General features: G+C 38.0%; 1 protein-coding gene across 1 annotated transcript in view; it reads right to left on the bottom strand.

Annotated features, from left to right (window-relative positions):
• Positions 1-19,007, bottom strand: part of Naa15 (N-alpha-acetyltransferase 15, NatA auxiliary subunit) — a 63,254-nt gene continuing 44,247 nt past the window's right edge. The window contains exons 14-20 of the mRNA XM_050138343.1: positions 17,646-17,859; positions 13,611-13,804; positions 10,890-10,998; positions 8,055-8,153; positions 7,235-7,378; positions 5,923-6,020; positions 1-2,695 (exon numbers count right to left, since the gene is read on the bottom strand). Coding sequence (XP_049994300.1) covers positions 2,495-2,695; positions 5,923-6,020; positions 7,235-7,378; positions 8,055-8,153; positions 10,890-10,998; positions 13,611-13,804; positions 17,646-17,859 — 1,059 coding nt within the window. The 3' untranslated portion in view covers positions 1-2,494. The remainder of the gene's footprint in view (positions 2,696-5,922; positions 6,021-7,234; positions 7,379-8,054; positions 8,154-10,889; positions 10,999-13,610; positions 13,805-17,645; positions 17,860-19,007) is intronic.

Raw genomic sequence — 19,007 nt, 5'->3', positions numbered from 1 at the left:
TAAAGAAAAACAAAAGGATCTTTACTTTCCTATATTAATACAGGCCGAGGGAACCCCTTATTAAAAGGGTTGATAACACCAGTTCTTAGCAATAAACATAAGGCACTTGTTTAGATTACAACATCACACTGCATTTCCAACTTGTTTATCTAACCCTGTTTTCCCCCACAGTATCACTGGAAATTAACTGAATATGGATGGGGTAAATGGGAAATCATCCAGTTGATATACTCAGAGAGTACAGTACAATGTTTTAGGTGAACCCAGTCAAGGTCCTTTGACACCAGACAATGTATACACTATAAAGTAAACCTGAAGGAAAATAAAAGATTTATTCAATAGTTTCAGTAAAATTGGGTTGGAATACAATATACATGATAGGAATTTAGCTCCTCTCTGGTGGCATCTGCATTAGAGTTCTGAGTACTTCTGAGTATTCATCCTAAGACAATCTACATCGTTTGAACATTGTCAAGACAAATAGACGGATTTCATTGTGATATACAGTAGAGCTTAAACAAAACCCACACATACACGCCTACTATATGGCTGGTGCCTCCTCCAACACTGAACTAGTGCAGAGGTAGCACTAGTGTTTATTCCAAACAGTAAGAGCCTCAGTTGCCACTCATAGGAGAAGTATTTTTAAAGTTTACTATTTTTTTTTTTTTTTTTTTTTGCCATCTGTTAAGATGTTCCTGAGACAGGGCCTGTTAAAGCAAAGCACTGGAGTTCAGACTGTAATTATCTTTGCATCACTAACCTGTTAGACTGGGATGTGGAATGCAGATCATGTACTATGAAAACAAAAGGATCTGATCTTCTGAAAATTCCCTTTAGCGTATGAACTATCTATAACTAAAATACTACAAAAGTTTGATTTTATATACACTTAATTAATTTTACTTAAACTTAATTGCTCAGACCTTGCAAACATAAAGAGAATATTGAGCCTGAGGCTAGTTCTCAGTGTACAGGTTTGACGTATTTAAGGCTCGTTTTCCCAATCAAAATAGTCGTGTTTAGTTTTCCTTTCAGATTATGAATTACATTCATAGGACCTGCCACAATCCTAGCCCTCAGTGAAATCTGAACAAAGGAGCAGCATTCTACTTCATTCCGGAACTTCCCTGACACCATCATTTAACCCACTCTAAAAAGCTCCCCTCCGTACTAGCCCTACAATGAATTTCATTGCCTCTGGCTTGCAACCTCTGTTTCCACCTGTGTATTTCACAGAAGCCCAACTCGGATTAGTGGAAATATTCACACAACTGTTTTTCAAAACAATTTATTGCATCATATTTGGTACCTTATGTTTGACAACAAAAAAGAAATTACATTTGTAACTGCAGGAAAAAGAAGCTGGTCTGTTATTGAAAAAAAAATCTTGGGCCCTTTAAAAATTACAAAGTCTTGGGCTTGCCTGAAACAACTGAGCAAGAAATATATTCTTAGAAATGAAGGGCTTCAAGTATTACAAACCTGTGACACTGTGGAAAAGTTCCAGAGGTATCTAAACTGCAGCACTTTTTTCTGCATATCGTGAACAAGGCCTGCTGAGGTTTTTAGCTATTAGTCTCTTGATCAGTCATAGAATGGTAGTCAGGAGTTCTGCTCTTTAACTTCAAGCCATGGTAGATTTTCTTGTTTTTCACTCTCGGGTGAAAAATTCATGCTTGCTAATTAGTTGGTGCCACATCACAGTGCATTTGGTTCTTGCATTACAGTTTTAACAAGTTTGGCCAAAAACAATGCTAAAGGTCTGCATTGTTATTTTAGTTCTTCAAGTTTTAGTTAAAATTGAGATTGTTCCAACTGGTTCCTTCGGTTAAAAACTGTGGTACAAGAACACCAAACTGATCATGTACAGCAAATTTTGGAAACACAACACGCGTACTGAACACCTTCTAGGTTTCATATAATCTGCTTGGTAGCTATGTGTCCCAGTCTCTACAACCAACTGTTGTAGATGGCTCTGTACATAGTGATTCACATTGCATACTTCCTATGGTCAAGAATCAACCCCGTAACAAAATCAGTCAGATGCTAAAGCCCCAACAACTCTTTGTGCTCAGTGAAAGAATCCAGTGCTAAACAGCATTTATGCTGTCTGAGATATAGTAAAATCTCACAAGACAAATTCAAAGTAATATTTCTGCCACACACCTGCTATGTTAGCTGTAATAGCCTCCAGATTTTATATAAATTAGTTTAAAAATATGGGCAGGGAAGGTAGGAGTAGGATGTGGAATTTTTTTAAACCCCTCAATTTTAGCAGCTTTTAATTTTTAAGAAACTGAACCTATATCCTGTAATGTTAGATATTTTATATATAGTTTTCAGCAGGATAAAAAACGTAAAAGACTATTTGAAGGCAAGAACATTTACTCCTCTCATTTTGTGTAAGTTAGAGCAATGCAGCAGGTGCGTGACAAAAATATTATACACTAGATATGGTCCAAAGTCATTCCATTTGCTTGTTTAATGATGTTCAAATTTCATTGGCCAGTTCTTCTGTTTCTGCAGAGCTATCTCCATTAACTGTGATCTTCACATCCTCTTCGTATCCAGGGGGCATAAAAGCCAAAGCATAAGGGAAAAGCTTATGACAACTTGCTCTGTAAGCTTCAGCAGCTTCTCTACAATCTCCTAGGCTACCATCACACAAGGCTTCCAACACCTCCATGCAAGTCTAAAGAAAAGAAAAGGTCATGTTAGAAGTCAGCACAAAACAGGTCTTAGTATGAGACACTTCAACCATTTCCAAAATAAGAATAAAATGCTCATTTAAGCAAAACAAAAGCATTTCCTCCTGCTTATATATCCCACTAGGACGGTCTTCAAGGCCTAAATCAACCATTTCTTTAGAAATGGAGGGTTTATACCCAAATTAAACAGAGACGAATGTATGTACATTTGATTAAATACATAAGATATTAAAAAGTACTTCTTTTTTTTCCTGGTCTGGTTTTCTTTTTTGGGAGGAGGAGTGTTAGAGAAAGGGTTTATCTCTATAGCCCTGGTTGTCCTGGAACTCTTTAGACTAAGCTAGCCTCGAACTCAGACAACCCTAGCTTCCCATGTTCTGGGATTAAAGGCATGTGCCATCAACCACCCAGCTAAAGTAGTGTTCTTTAAAGGGGTACCCTGTGCAAGTACACAGCCTTATGAAACGACATTACCACAGACTAGCTTGGCCCTATGTATAAACGTTAAACTTACAACATCAATGCCAACTTCCACATCTAGGAAATTTTCTTTCCTTCTTTTGGGGAAGCAATGAGCCAGCAAAATCAAATACTGGCCCGGTCATGGTGGCCCTTGTGTGGCAGAAGTTCAAAGTCAGTTTGGTCTATGTTACATAGTGAGTTCTAGTCCAGCCAAGGCTACTCTCAACACATTACAAAATCAAACCCTGCTATTAAACTCTAAATTCAAATTAAGGAATCTTGAAGCTGGAGAGATGGCTCAGTAGTTGAGAGCACTTGTTGCTTTTGCAGAGGCCTCAGGAATGGTTCTCACCATCCACATGGTGGTTCACAACTATCATCTAACTTGAGTTCTAGGAGATTCAACACCCTCTTCTGACCTCCAAAGATACAAAGACCGCATATGGTGTTTATCTACACATACAGGCAAAACACTCAGAAGAACAGTCCATATTGCATAGAGAAACCCTGCCTCAACTACCTCCACAAAAAAAATTTTTTTTTAAAAGCAATCTTAAAGAACATCCAAGAATTAAGCAGAAAAATGTTCAGTACAAAGTGATTAGAAACACAGATTTCACTCACACACATTTCTTTCAATATCCCCTGTATTTATAATCTGCATTTTAAAATGTTTCACGTTATGTGCATTTCCCACATCCCCCCCTTTAAAGATTTATTTATTATGTATACAGTAGTGTGTCTGCAGATATGTCTGCAAGACAGAAAAGGGCACCAGAATGGTTGTGAGCTGCCATGTGGTTGCTGGGGATGGACTCAACCTTTGGAAGAGCAATCAGTTCTCTTAAATGCCACCTCTCCAGGCCCTTCACATTTTCTTTTCAGTTAGACAAAACTACTTGGTTTCCATATATGAGGCACTCCAAAAATCTTGCCAAGATAAAAAAAAACATTATATTCACACTCTAGCCCTAATGGTGCATTACTTGATAACCAAGAGTTCTAAAACTTTCATTCTTAACCTAGTAGTTTAGAGGACCAGAAATCAGCTTCCAGTTGATCTCTCATGTAACAAGATGGTGTCCAAGAAATGCCTGAAACTACAAACCTAAGGATCTGATACAATCTTCCAGAATGCATTCTCATGAATGCACATGCTCATTAATGCACACACAGATAAATATTTAAAAGAAAATATTAAAGAAATGTTTAAAAGAAAAGATATATTGCCTCCATTTGTATTGACTAAATACCATTAAGCTTTCTTTCAACAAGCACTCTTTTTTTTTTTTTTTTTTTCCAGACACTGTAGGCTAAGCTGGCCTCCAACTCACAGAAATCTACCTATCTCTGTCTCCTAAGTGCTGGTATTAACAGCCTGGGCCAGGCCAAATACGCTCTTTATTGGACTAACTATAATATTAGCTGTCTTTTCTTCCTTCCTTCCTTCCTATTATTGATTGATTGTGCATACAACATTTGGCCTCCATATATGCCCACACGCCAGAAGAGGGCACCAGATTTCATTAGAGATGGTTGTGAGCCACCATGTGGTTGCTGGGAATTGAACTCACAACCTCTGGAAGGGGCAGCCTGTTCTCTTAACCACTAAGCCATCTCTCCAGCCCAAGCTGCCTTTTCTTTATTTATGAAATTAGAATTAACAATGTCATATTCTCACGATAGATATTACACTAAAATTTAGTTTTCTTTTGTTTTTAAAATTTTTAACTTGGCTATGCTAAGAAAATCTTTTATTTTTCAAAAGAGGATCTCACCTAATGCAGCTCTGGCTGTCCCGGAACTCAGTATTTAGACCAGGCTGACCTTGAATTCATAAAGATCTGCCTCAGTCTCCTGAATGCTGGAATTAAAGGAATGCACCACTACATCTGGCTTCAAGTACATTTTAAATGTATCAGAATCCTCGCTGAGACTACTGTAATTGTTGCAAGATATACAGATATCCTGAAATATAACTGAAATCCAAAAAGACCTGTTTGTTTTGTTTTTTTAGTTTTTAAAGAGATTTACTTTTAAATAAATGCACGGGCAAATGGGTATTTTACCTTTGTGTATGCTCAGAGTCCATGAAAGCCAGAAAAGAGTGCTAGATCCCCTAGAACTGATGTTACATTTGTGAGATGCTATGTAGGTACTGGGAACTGAACCCAGGTACTCTGGAAGAATATGCAGTGCTCTTAACTGCTGAGCCATCTCTCCAGCCTGAGGACACGTAATTTTATCGTAACATATTTCTAAGTTATTTTAATTTATATACATGAAACTAGTTATTAAAAGTATACCAACTAACCTGGTATACTTCTGCACAAGAATACAAATACACATGCACACACAGCCCCTCAAAACGTTCAGTGAGAAGCAAAAGAGTAGTTACTGTTATTCCTTGGAAACTACAGCTCCCAGACTTCCCCTGGATTACCGTCACCTGTGCGCGCTGGCGCGCCCAGGTGAAGACCATTACTCCCAGATAACCTTGTGCCCGCAGTTAAAAGCGAGCGCTCCACGAGGTTTCGCTCTCTTGCTCCCTTGGTCCCTATCCTTGTGTGTCTGCACGTCCCGCCCTTATCGTGTTCCCCTCTCCCCATTAAAGCGCACCCACGTGGGAGCCGCGTGTCCGTCTCTTCCTTTGCGTCCGTCTATCCTGTGTTTGTCCACACACCCACGCCGCCCCGCCGCCGTTTTTAAAGGAATAATAGTTACTCCTGAAATAAGTAAACCCTGTTACCTGAAGGTTTCTGTTGGTGAGGGATCCGTCAAGTGTTGTTGCCAGCTCTATTGCTCGTTTCTGACTAGAAGAATCTAAATAATATACCATTTTGGCAGCTAAATGTAAGAAAAAAAAAATGAGGTGTCTTAGTTTAGGGACCTTGAACAAAGTCTCAGCATCTACTCATTCAGATATAAAATAGAAGGTATGCTCAAGCAGCTACATGTTATAGCCATGTGAGACACTGTTATTATAACAATACCTGAGAGGGTTGAATTGTCTAAATTAGGAGAAAGGATTAAGGTATGTAAGAGATCCATGGATGTTAGTAAACTATGCATAATCAAAACATGGAGCAATGCAAATACTCTAATACTTGTCTTGGTGTAATGAGATTATGAATCATTTCCCAACTAAAATAAATAGCGAAGGGAAATGGTTCAATAATTTCATGTGGGAAAGACAGCAAGAAAAATGGCAATGAGACGAAAAGCATGAGACAAAGCTTGCATTCAGCTTTCCACAACAGTACACAAAGCTCTAGGACTTAGCCAGGTTTACTTTGTTTTGTCTGAGGCAGACATCACTGCATAGCTCTGGCCTAGAACTTGCTAGGCAGACTAGGCAGGCCATGAATACACAGAGATCCATTTGCCTCTATCTCCAGTGTACTGTAAATTAATAGTATGTGCCAACAGTTGTAAAAGCACACTAATAAAACCCAGACTTTGGTTCATGGTGACTGATTCTTCTTGATTCAAACTTTCTGAAATATAAGGTGGTTTTCAGGTGTTTAGCTTACCGAGCCCAATAAGTACATTAGCATAAAAAAATCAAAATCACATTAAGTGAACTTTATAATCTCAATAATGGAAGCATGAGAAGAGTACAAGCTCTGCCTACACAGTATTGTAATAAGACACTTAAATTCACTTTTGGGTAAATGGGTACTCGAGATAAAACCCATTTAATTCAGTTGTACTTCTGGGTGGCACATGCCTTTAGTCCCAGTACTTGGACGCAGAAGCAGGCAGATCTCTGTGAATTAGAGGCCAGCCTTGTCTACATAGTGAATTCCAGGTCAGGGGGGTATACACAGTGAAACCTTACCCTTACCCACAAAATCAGTTATACTTACGTTGATTGTGAACTAGTAGAAAACAATGCATCTTGTTTTACTGTAACAATTCTGTTTCACAAAATATAGTGAACATTCCCATTTTGAGCAAAATACAAACCCTACCTTAACAGTGACTCATTACAGCACTGAAGTTAAGTTGTTCAGGAAGGCTACAAGAAGGATACTAGACGGACCAAATTCAGTGATTACCTGATAATCTATGTGGCAATGAATCAGAATTCCTTTTCAGAAAAGTTTCATTAAAATTCTTTGGATTTGTTGCTCCAAAAAGACGATTCATTTCTTGCTTTAATACTGTTCTAACCGTTTCAGGTAAGTCTTTACTTTCACACACTGTTGGATGAATTAAAAAGACAGATACTCTGATAAAGCTTATAATAGTTTGTTGTCCTCTACACCCAAGGAGCCTTTACTAGTTAAAGCAAAATGAAATATGACCAACTTCACTGACCTTTATCTTCAAGAACTGTGGGAAGAGCTATTCACTATAAAATAAACTTGAAAGAGGGTGAGAAGTAGTCTAGAAGATACCTTAAGGAAAAGCTACTGTGTGTCAAAACTGTATATAATTGGCAGTAAATAAATTATACTTATTATTTCACTATACGTCTGAAAACAGTAGATTTTCTCAGTAAAAAACTCTGCTGGTCAATTTTAAACTTTTACTACAGCTAAACCTTTATGTAACCAACATATATCCCATATCCTTGACATGTGCAATATACGCTGACCTTAAAAATGACTTTGAGCTTATGCTTAGAATATTTTTATTTTTATTATTTGCTTTTACTTATGTATGTATATAAATGTGTATTTGATTTAGGCAATGAAGGCCAAAAAATCGCACTGGATGGCCCAGAGCTGGAGTTAAGAGGTATTAGTCTAATGTGGGTCCTGCAAATCAAATCCAAGTCCTCTGGAGCAGCAGCAAAATCTGAGCCAGTGAACCATCCTCCAGCCCCACACTCATTACTAGTCAAATTTGTGCAGCATGGGAATAAAAACTTACCAGAATTAAAGAGGCGGATCATGCATTCATGAAGCCAGGGATGACTAGAATCAATAGCAAATGCCCGTTTTACTGATTGTAGCATCAAAAGAAACTTTTCTATATAAAAAAAAAAGATAATATGTTGATAATTTGATAAAGTAAGCTGTCTTTCCTGGAAGGGCCACCGATCTTAGAAACATAAAAAGTGAATTTAGAGTCAATACATCCTTTGAAGCAAACACTTTCCTTCCAATTGTCTACAAGTCAGTTATGTTCATATATGCCATTCTTCAAGTGATTCCATAAAACAGAACTTATATGACAGTCTTGTGATATAGGAACTAGTATCATATAAACTGAGAAACAAAATTTCAAACCATTTCAGTTCTAGCTTCCTTTTATTAAAACAAAAACATGTTCCATTACTTAGAAAAACTCTTTATCTCTTTTCCTGTGTTCTGTGGCACAAAGTTCCCTTTCCACCTGACTATTCCAATCCAGCTCTGACTCCTCTGCCACCTCTGGATGCATCTACCCAGTCTATGTTTTCTAATTGCGCTACACTATCCCTATTCCCATCTGCTTACCTTTCCCAAGTCTCAGCGGTGCCTCCACCTGTTAAACAGAAACTTACACTGAGTCTTCTTGATCGTCACCTCTTTGTGGAGACTTCCTTAAATTTGGTATCATGCTTCAAAGTATAAAACCTTAAGTTCTTCTCAAACAATTCCTTTCCCATGGCCCCAAACTCATAAAACACTAAAATTCCTGCCATGCTCTTTATTATTATCTACTATACCACTGCTAGATGTTGAGGCTCCCTTTTGAGAGTAGAACACAGCCAAGAAGCCAACTGAACAGAGCCCTTCAGTGCCCTTTTAAACATGGAAACTATTGTATCTGGGGACTCCACCTAGAAACTTTTTTTTTTTTTTGGGGGGGTTTTCGAGACAGGGTTTCTCTGCGGCTTTGGAGCCTGTCCTGGAACTAGCTCTGTAGACCAGGCTGGTCTCGAACTCACAGAGATCCGCCTGCCTCTGCCTCCCGAGTGTTGGGATTAAAGGCGTGCGCCACCATCGCCCGGCTCTAGAAACATTTTTGTTTTTTATTTACAGTTTAGAAACAAGGATCTCACTATGTTTTGGCTGGCCTAGAACTCATGAGTCTCCTGCTGAGATTACACGAGCAGTTGCTACATTAGACTAAGAATTGTATTGACTGAATGATTTTTGAATGTGCTTCTGAAGGTCAGAGAATTGTAGGAGTCAGTTTTCTCTTTTTTCTAAATAACTGGGTTCTGGGGTAGGAACTCAACTGTCCAGCCTGGGGTACCTGATCCTGGCCCTGTAAGATTAATTTTTAAAAAGAACTAGGTTAGCCAAGTATGGTGTGTACCCTTAAGCCCAGCACTCAAGAAGCAAAGGAGTTATGACCACTATGAGTTTCAAGCCAGCCCTGGCTCATAGTGAAACCATATCTATCCCCATCTAAAATAAAGGGTGTTAGCGGTCAAAAATGTAAAAATTACTGATTAAAAAAACTTATTTTCAAAGTTTTAACTGTGAAAAATAAATATAGTTAAGACAAATTTTAACTACTTAAAAAAAACTATCAAGAAACAATTGTTATCATTTGATCTATTTCTTCCTAGCCATTTCTGTACTATATGTAAATATATTAATATTAATATATAAATATTTTAATAGCTGGGCATGCTGAAACACACCCATGATCCCAGCCTCAGGAAGCAAAGGCAGGAGAATTGCTGCCAAGTTCAAGTCTAAACTGATCTAAATACTAAGTTCCAGGCCAGCCAGGATAAACACAGGGATATGTCTCAAAAAACAAATAAACAATTAATTAATACTAAGTTTTGTATCCCATTTCAAAATAAAAGTTACATTACAGTCTCTGTATTGTCCATGCGGGCCTTGAACTAATGGGCCACAACTCTCCTCCCTCAATTCCCAGGAGCTAGGACTATCTCATCCCAGCTTCATGAGTCCTAGTCTGATCTTACTAATAAACAGCTTCTTTTCACATCAATTCATACTACCGTAATAAACTTTTCCAATGATCTGACTTACATAAATTCTTAACTATGAAATTGTGTGTGTCTGTGTGTTTGTGTGTACACATTAACATTCAAACTGTGAAAGACAAGGCTATTCTCCTGGCCCCTCCAAAAATTCTGACACTGACACTGTTGACACTTTCTAGTGTTTTTAGTGGATAATCTTTCCTTCAGAATCATGAACTATCCATTAAGACAGAGTTCAGAGATTAGTTTCCATTTATAACATCAATTCTTTTTTAAGATTTATTATTTATTTATCATGTATACAACATTCTGCCTCCATGTATGCCCGCACGCCAGAAGAGGGCGCCAGATCTCATTACAGATGGTTGTGAACCACCATGCAGTTGCTGGGAATTGAACTCAGGCTGGAAGAGCAGCCGGTGCTCTTAACCAGAGCCATCTCTCCAGCCCTATGACATCAATTCTTAACAGCTAAAAATTATCTGATATTTAACTGTGTTACCCACTATCTAAGCTTTACATTTATATTAAGTATTTTTATGTACAAATTTCTAAATTCTTCCCTTGAATTATACATGAGGTAATTACTATCTCTAACTTAAAGCTATCTTAAAGTATCTGCTGTTGGGCTCTAGGTTCTCTAAGAAGACAAATACATCACTCTATTTCCTCACAAATTTCTGTGCAAAGCATGCATTTCTATGAGCAATCTATATTGGCAACTGCCAAGAAATGCAACAGTGGTGGGTGACACTAACCCTACGAAATGTCGTGATCAGTTGTAAAAGGGCCACTGTATCCTAATATCCTACCTTTCCTAAAGTAAATCTCAAAGGCAAAAAGATGAGTTTCTATCTTGTTCTTCACCAAATTCTTCAGCGGTGTTAAGAACTTAATAGCTTCTTCCAATGGAGTTTCAACCTAACAAAATAAAAGACATTACACAAAAGGAAGTAAGATTCTGGAAAAATATAAACTTAATTTAAACTCCTGTTTTCTTTTTCCAAAAGTAAAAAAATAGAAAAAAAGCACTTACCAGTTACTCAGATATACACTGTCAAATCTTAACCTCCTATAAGCTATACAAAAGCAATTTTCAACTTTAGAACTTTAATTATTTTTAAAATTTTTATTATTTTTATGTATATTGGTGTTGTCTGCATGTGTGCCTGTGCATCACATGTGTGCAATGACCTTAGAGGCCAGAAGAGTCTGAGATGCCCTGATACTGGAGTTAAGACTGCTGTACGCCATGAAATGGGTACCAGTCCTCTAGAAGGGCAGTTTTAAAATGACTAACTAGGTGCTGGAGAGATGGCTCAGTAATTAGAGCACTTGTTCTAGGAGAGGACTCAGGATTGGATCCCAGCACTCACATGGGTGATGTGGGATATTCTTCTGTGTATGTGTTGCTTTTATTGACTAATGAATAAAGCTGCTTTGGCCTATGGCAGGGCAGAATACAGCCAAACTGGAAGAAGAGAGAGAAGGCAGAGTCAAGCAAATGCCATGTACCTGCCAAAGGAGAAAGATGTAGCCAGAACCTTTCCAAGTAAGCCACAACCTCGTGGTGATACACAGATTAATAGAAATGGGTTAATTTAAGATATAAGAGCTAGTTAGGAATATGACTAAGCTATTGGTCAAGCAATGCTGTAATTTATATAATTTCTGTTTGATTATTCAGGGCACGGGCAGCCAGGAAACCTAAGAGCAGCCTCCATCTATACGTGGGAGCTTAGAATCATGTGCTAAACTCCAGATCTAGGGGATCCAACATTCTTTTCTTACCTCTGCTGGCACCAGGCACGCCTGTGGTGCATAGACATACACACAAGAAAAATACTCATACACATAAAATAAAATAAATCTAAAAGAAATGATTTACTCCTGTAGAAGAAAACTACAGTTTGATGGTCTTTGGAAAGTATAAAGAGAAACATGAGCAGTACATGAAGAACTCACGAATACAGATTACCACCTCATACTAAGTAGTTTAAACTTTTTGGTTGCTGTGCTGGGAGACAGAAAGATATACTCCTATACAGTATGTCTATATTTGAATTATATGGCTATAATTCAAAGCAAATTATAAATTTGAAGACTGTATGCTGGGTATGATGGCTCATGCTTGTAATCCTAGCACTTGAGTTTAAGAAGGAGAATTGCCACAAGCTTGAGATAGCCTGGGTGGGAGTGAGCCCCTGCTCAAAAACTAAAGGAGCTTTTACCAAAACTTCAGACTGGTCAGGCAGTGGTGGCGCATGCCTTTAATCCCAGCACTCGGGAGGTAGAGGCAGGCGGATCTCTGTGAGTTTCAGGCCAGTCTGGTCTACCGGAGCTAGTTCCAGGACAGGCTCCAAAGCTACAGAGAAACCCTGTCTCAAAAAGACCAAACTTCAGATTTTAGCCTTAGTTGACTGAGTACCAAACTTATTAACTAAACCTACCCCATTTTCCATTTCTCGATGGGTAGAATTACTGATGATTTAATGTTTTTTTTTCTATGTTGAGTTGATTAACACTAATTTCTGATACACACACACACACAGCACTTTAGGTTATTTACTCATATTTGGCAGCAATTTCTAAAATAGCCTTCAAGTTACAACTAATAATCATGGCTTGATGTAATCTGACCTTGCCACTACCAGATACAGGGGAATGCTACTGTATAAGGGCATCTTTGAGAAGATAGGGGGTCTTATGTTCTTAGCAGGTAATAATACTATGAAGTGAGGAACAATGAGAACAGTTCCTTTTACTATGTCTCTCTCAACAATGCATATACAAACACTTGGTCCTGAAACTCTACAACCCTGGTTCTAATAATCATTAGCCCACATTGTGACATTGGGCACACAAAAACAACACTGCAGTCAAGACTCAGGAAACCTTCCAAAGGTGGCCTGGCAGAGCAGTTCTGTTTTGCAGAGAGCTCAGAAACCACTGTTCTCTCCCAGTAGTTACAAACTGTAAAAACATTTAATATTCCCATATGAGAGCCAAACTGTACTGCTCTTTCTTATACCACTATTGCTATGTCTAAGAGAAGGTACTGACTACTTGTCCTATATAATTCTAAATGTATTCTACAATTCTCCCTTTCATATACTAATTATCTTACATAAGGCAGCAAAAAAAAAAAAAAGATTTCAGATTTCAAATGATTAGTGATACTAAAACATGCTTATTCTATCCACGTAACACAACGAGTTACACAATTACTACCCCTACAGACTAGGATTCCTATGATCAAAAGATAGGTTACTTATCAAAATAACTCAAGTGATTTTAAGTAGGTAGGTTTGGGCTCAATGGTTAAAATCCACATATCAAAGTCTGGTTTTTAAAAATAAAGACTTTAAAATTTTTTTTCAGATAGGGTCTTTGTTAAGTAGTTAGGAGAGCCTGACTTTCTACAAATTGTCCTCTAACCTCTACAAGCACTGCCACACACACACATATGTACATACATATCTGCCAAAAGCCTGCCATGAACTCACTCACTTGTGCTAAGCACAATAAAATACCTTGGCTAGTTTCTCTGGGATAAGTTCTTCTTTGGGGCCTCCAATTTCCTCGTCGTCATCATCCTTTTTCTTTTTCTGATTTCTCTGCTGCTTTTCTTTCTCTGCATTTTTTTTCTCTTCTTCTATCTGAGCTTTCTTTTGAGCTCTTCTTTGTTTATTACGTAGTTTCTTTAACTCTTTGTCAGACATGTTTGCTGTAGGAAATAATGTTAATAGAATTATAAACATATTAACCAAGTAAGTCATTGCAACTACCATAGACACTTTCAAAATGTTATGTGATGGGTGTGGGTGTGTGGTGGTTTAAATAAGAATGGCGCCCACAGGCACATACAACTCAATGCGTAGTCATCAGAATGGCACATCTGAGAAGGATTAGAAGGTAAGGCCATGTTGCAAGGGTGGGGGGATTTTTGAGGTTTCAAATCCCCATGTCAGGACTAGCACCCCTCCTCCCTCCCTCTTCCTTTCTCTCTCTGTTTACTTCCCAAGAATCAGGATATAGCTCTCAACTATTCCACTACCAGGCCTGCCATGCCTACAAACATACTCCCCACCATGATGGTAATAAACTGAAATTGGAACTAAGCTCCCTTAAATGTTTCTTTTATAATACTTATCTTGGTCAGTGTCTTTTTACTGGGGAGTAATATCCTGCTGACCTGAAACCAGAGAGAAAGCAAGAAACCTCTCCTAGTCATGAAACCCCACTGAGCCATACCTGGCCTAGCTCTGCAGTTAGCATCCAGCCTTTAGTCCATCCTTTGTGTTACAGATACCTTTTGTTGCCCTATGGGAATCTTGTCTGAGAGTTTCCCAAGGTATGATACAAAGCTAATGCAAAAATTGGTTAAGAGGAAATTCATAAAATTGTGGCTCCTCTGAATCAAGTATTTGCACATGGCATTGTATTTTTGGAAGCTTCATTCAGTTTGTTTTGAGATATGGCAATCTACTAGCTAAAGTGTAAACACAGGGAAAAATAAAAAAAGCGAAAGAGCTAGAAAAGGTGCTTCAGTTCATAGAGCCCCCTGCAGAAGCAGACTCAAGTGTCTTGAGTCTTCATTTCACACACCTGCCTGAACCCACACACCAGCGCCATGTTACTCGTGACATTTCACAGCAATGAAACAATGACTAAGACAGGATATATTGTCTGTCATATGTACTGTGTGTGTAACTGGTGCCCTTAGGTCAGAAGAGAGCACGGTAGCCCCTGAAACAGGAGTAGCAAGTGTTCTTAACTGCTGAGCTGTCTCACCAGGCTCTAGTTTTTACCCCACAAGACTTTAGTTATTTAACTATTTAAAGTATATGTATGTGGAGGGGATTGGGTACATATAAAACAATAACCTATAAAGGCCAAAAGACAGTATCAGACCCCTGAAGCCAGAGACATGGGCATCTGTGAGCCACTCAACATGGGTGCTGGGAACCAAACTTGAATCCTCTCTAAGAACAGTACATGATCTTAACCATTAACCACTCCCTGCTCCTAATTGGTTTTTATTTATTGTAAGCCAACTTTATTTTGTGCATAGTAATATTGTTTACATATTAAAATAACACTCTAATAGAATGTTCTAACATAAATTTTTCGGTTTTTGTTTAGTTGTGGGTTTTTGAGCAGAACATAGTGGCACATTCTTCTAATTCTAGCACCTGGACGGTAGAAGAAGCAAGCAATCTTTATAAATTCAAGACTAGCCTGGTCTAGACAGTGAGTCAGGCTAGCAAGGGCTTTAGAGTAAGACCCCCCCCCCATGTAAAGAAAAGATAGGAAAATAGGAAGAGGTAGAAAGAAAAAAAAGAACCCTTGAGGAGGGGCAGGCTAAAGTGAAGAAAGTAGGAAACATCAATAGTGAAACAAAACATATCAAATAAACTAAGAGACCTAGCTAAAATGATTTTCTAATCAAAGCACTGAGTGTAACATCTGCTTCTTGTTGTAATAAAAATGCAAGAGAAAGAATCTAAAGTAGCAGGGAGCTGAAACAAAAGCAAACATGGACATTAAAATCCAGAATGCAGAGACCATTCAGTGAAGAAAACAACAAAAGGGAGATGCTAAAGTGGTAAAGGTGTATGTGGACTCTAGTAACAAAATACACAGAAATGGCCACCAAATTCTCAATGGAAGTGTATAGGCAGAATCAAATTAAATTTGGATTTAAAATAAAATAAACTATGTTAGAGAGAGAGAGAGAGAGAGAGAGTTTTGAGAGAGAGAGAGAGAGAGAGAGAGAGAGAGAGAGAGAGAGAGAGAGAGAGAGAGATTTTTAGACTTTCATTTTGTGTGTATTTGTTTTTCCAAGACAGGGTTTCTCTGTTTAGCTTTGGCTGTCCTGGAACTTGCTCATATTACAGGCTGGCCTCAAACTCAAGACATTCACCTGTCTGTCTCCCAAGTGTTGGGATTAAAGGTGTGTGCCACCACTCACTATCCAACTAGACTCATATTTTTACTAGCAGAAGACAGTGAAATCATTCCTTTGCAAATAAATGCTATTATGTTTATGTTGTTTTTTCCTTTTCTCCAAACAGTCTCCCCTTGCAGCCTACTTAGTGAGATCCAGGATAGCCAGGAATGCCGAGTGAGATCCTATCTCAAAAGTAAAAAACAATAAAAAAAATCATGTTGATATGTGTAGACCTTGTTATGCCCAGATCCGTGAAGTACCCCCTGATGTGGGAGTGTCATATATCAATCTGTTGATTTCATTGGCTGAGCAATAAAGAAACTGCTTGGCCCTCATAGGTTAGAACATTGTTGGGAGGAGTAAACAGAATAGGATGCTGGGCGGAAGAGGAAGTGAGGTCAGACTCTGCTCTGCTCCCGGAGAGACAACAGCTCTGCTCTCTGGAGCAGAGACACCAGGATGGACATAGGCTAGAATCTTCCCGGTAAGCGCACCTTGGGGTGCTTACACACATCATTAGAAATGGGCTAGTCCAGGTGCGAGAATTAGCCTGTAAGGGCTAGAGTTCATGGGCCAAGCAGTTCTTAAATGAATACAGTTTGTGTGTTTTTATTTCGGGCATGAGCTAGCCAAGCGGCCGGGGTGTTGGGGACGCAGCCCCGCCGCTCCTCTTATTTCAACAACCCCCAAAACCAACAAGGAGACCAAGTCCCGTACGTAAAAGCAAAGAGCCTTTATTTTATACAAGTTTGCAAACTCGGTCTCTCCGTGTCACACAGGAAAACCCTGTCTCGAAAAGACAAAACAATCTTTTTCTTTCTTAATGACAGGTTTTCTCTGTTTTGCCCAGACTGACCTTGAACTCACCACAACTTTCTTGGATTACAGGTGTGAAACATTTTTCCTGAGAAATTTTTCTAGTTTAATTCTAAGTTGTATTTTAATGTTCAAAAAAAGTATATCTTTTACTGGGTTAATTACAAATTACTACTAAAGAAGAAGCAAGTGAGGTAGCTCAGTGGGTAAGGACACTTGCTGTCAAGTCTTATAGCCTACGTTAGATTCTCGGAACTCACATGGTGTAAAGACAGAACTGATGCTCGCACAAATGCATGCATCAAATAAATGTAACTAGATTTTCTTTTTAAAGGAGTACCAAGTTATACTAAAGAGTCAACACTAATGGAGTTTGCACACTAATTATATGGCTAGGAATTGTGGTATTATAGTTGAGTAAATACGATATTAAATGTGAAACTTAGGTAATTCAACCTCATTAGATAAACATTTAATTGAAATTAAGTCCCTGGCTGGGAAAGTAACTCAGTAATAGAATACCTAGTAAGGAAAAAGCACTGGATTGGATCCTTAGTTGCCCCTGAAACAAAACTCTCGAATCAAAACCAAACACCAAATGTCTCATTATTTTGGAAACATAAAGTGGTATTTTTCCTTAGACAAATTTACAAAATACCCATCATTTTTTAGTCTTGGATAGCAACCTCACACCAAGATATACAATAAAATCGATGGGGGTGGGGGAAACTACATTATTCATGAACATAAGTACTTACAAACACAAGGAGCAATAATGATAAATCTTTCAATGTTATACCTGTATCAGCCTCGTGCTCTTTATTCTCATCTGTAAGAGGGTTGTCATGAAGCTTCAAATAGATCTCAATAGCAATTCTTGCTGCTTTGAAGTAAAATGGATGCTGTCGAAGTACATCTTCTAGTTTTAATAAGTCCACATATGATCTAAGGGTAATCTTCCTCATACAGTATGTATGAAAATCAAACTGGTCATCGGTGATTTCTATAAAATGCTAACAAAATTATCTTTTTATTATCATACTGGAGTATAACATTGTCTAAGAAAACAATAAAAGCAAAACCTTGGAATTACTTATTTCAACAGAATTAAAAATTAATAAAAATTAAAAAATTAGTCATTTGATATAGTTTGCATATAAAAACATATACTTGGCAGGGATTGGAGAAATAATTCAGTGGTTAAGAATACTAGCTGCTCTTGCAGAGTACCCAGATTCAATTCCCAACAGGCATATGGTGGCTCAAAAATTGTCTGTAAACCCAGTTCCAGAGGCTCCAACTCCCTCACACAGACATACATGCAGACCAAACACCAATGAACATAAAATGAAAAATAAGAAAATCATTTTTAGAAATACAGTTGGCTTCCACCTAGCAAAGAACATACAAGAGGAACTGAATAATTTAATGAAAAAGGATAATAATGCTTCGACTATGTTCTTTCTTCCTTAATTATACTCAAGTAAAACTATTCTGACAAACTGCCCACTACTAGTATATATAATGATGCTAGTTGGCACATATAGTGGTTTTATTTAGAAAACTTATGGCAGGGATTACAGCACATAGTATTAGTTATTTGCTGAGGCTCTAAATCTGAACTCTATCTATGTAGCTTTCAGCTTGTGTGTAAATAAAAAAATCAAGTAGCCAATAAGTCAAGAAATCAGCAACCTCATACTTCAACCAAGCACTAATAGTCTACATTTGGCATTATAAATGTAAACTTAATAATAGAACCTATATTTATCTATAAAACCACACACACAAACAGTAGCCATAGGAATGAATCTAGATGAAGTAACAGAAAAGTGACTTTTATTTGGGATGGTGTTCAGACAGGGTCTTATGTAGCCCAGGCTGACCTCAAACACACATTGATATTAGGCCTTGAATTCCAGATATTCCTGTCTCTACCTCCCAAGTGCTGGGATTATAGCACACATTACCATACCTGGGTTGAAAAACAATAATTTTGTAAGAAAATTATTAGCTGCACTGCATACAGAAGCAAAGGGGAAAAGTTTTAAAGATCAAATCTTTATCAAGGGTAGATGGTATGAACTGAAAACACAATGAACAGGACTGGGAAATCAATGAGTTTTTATGTATTAGGGAATAAGCAGAAGCAATTAAAACG

Source organism: Alexandromys fortis, unplaced genomic scaffold, assembly GCF_014885135.2.
Source record: "Alexandromys fortis isolate MF-2015 unplaced genomic scaffold, M_Fortis_MF-2015_v1.1 scaffold_15, whole genome shotgun sequence".
NCBI lineage: Eukaryota > Metazoa > Chordata > Mammalia > Rodentia > Cricetidae > Alexandromys > Alexandromys fortis.
The sequence above is the reverse complement of the archived record's forward strand: the minus strand, read 5'-3'. Positions and strand labels throughout refer to the sequence as shown.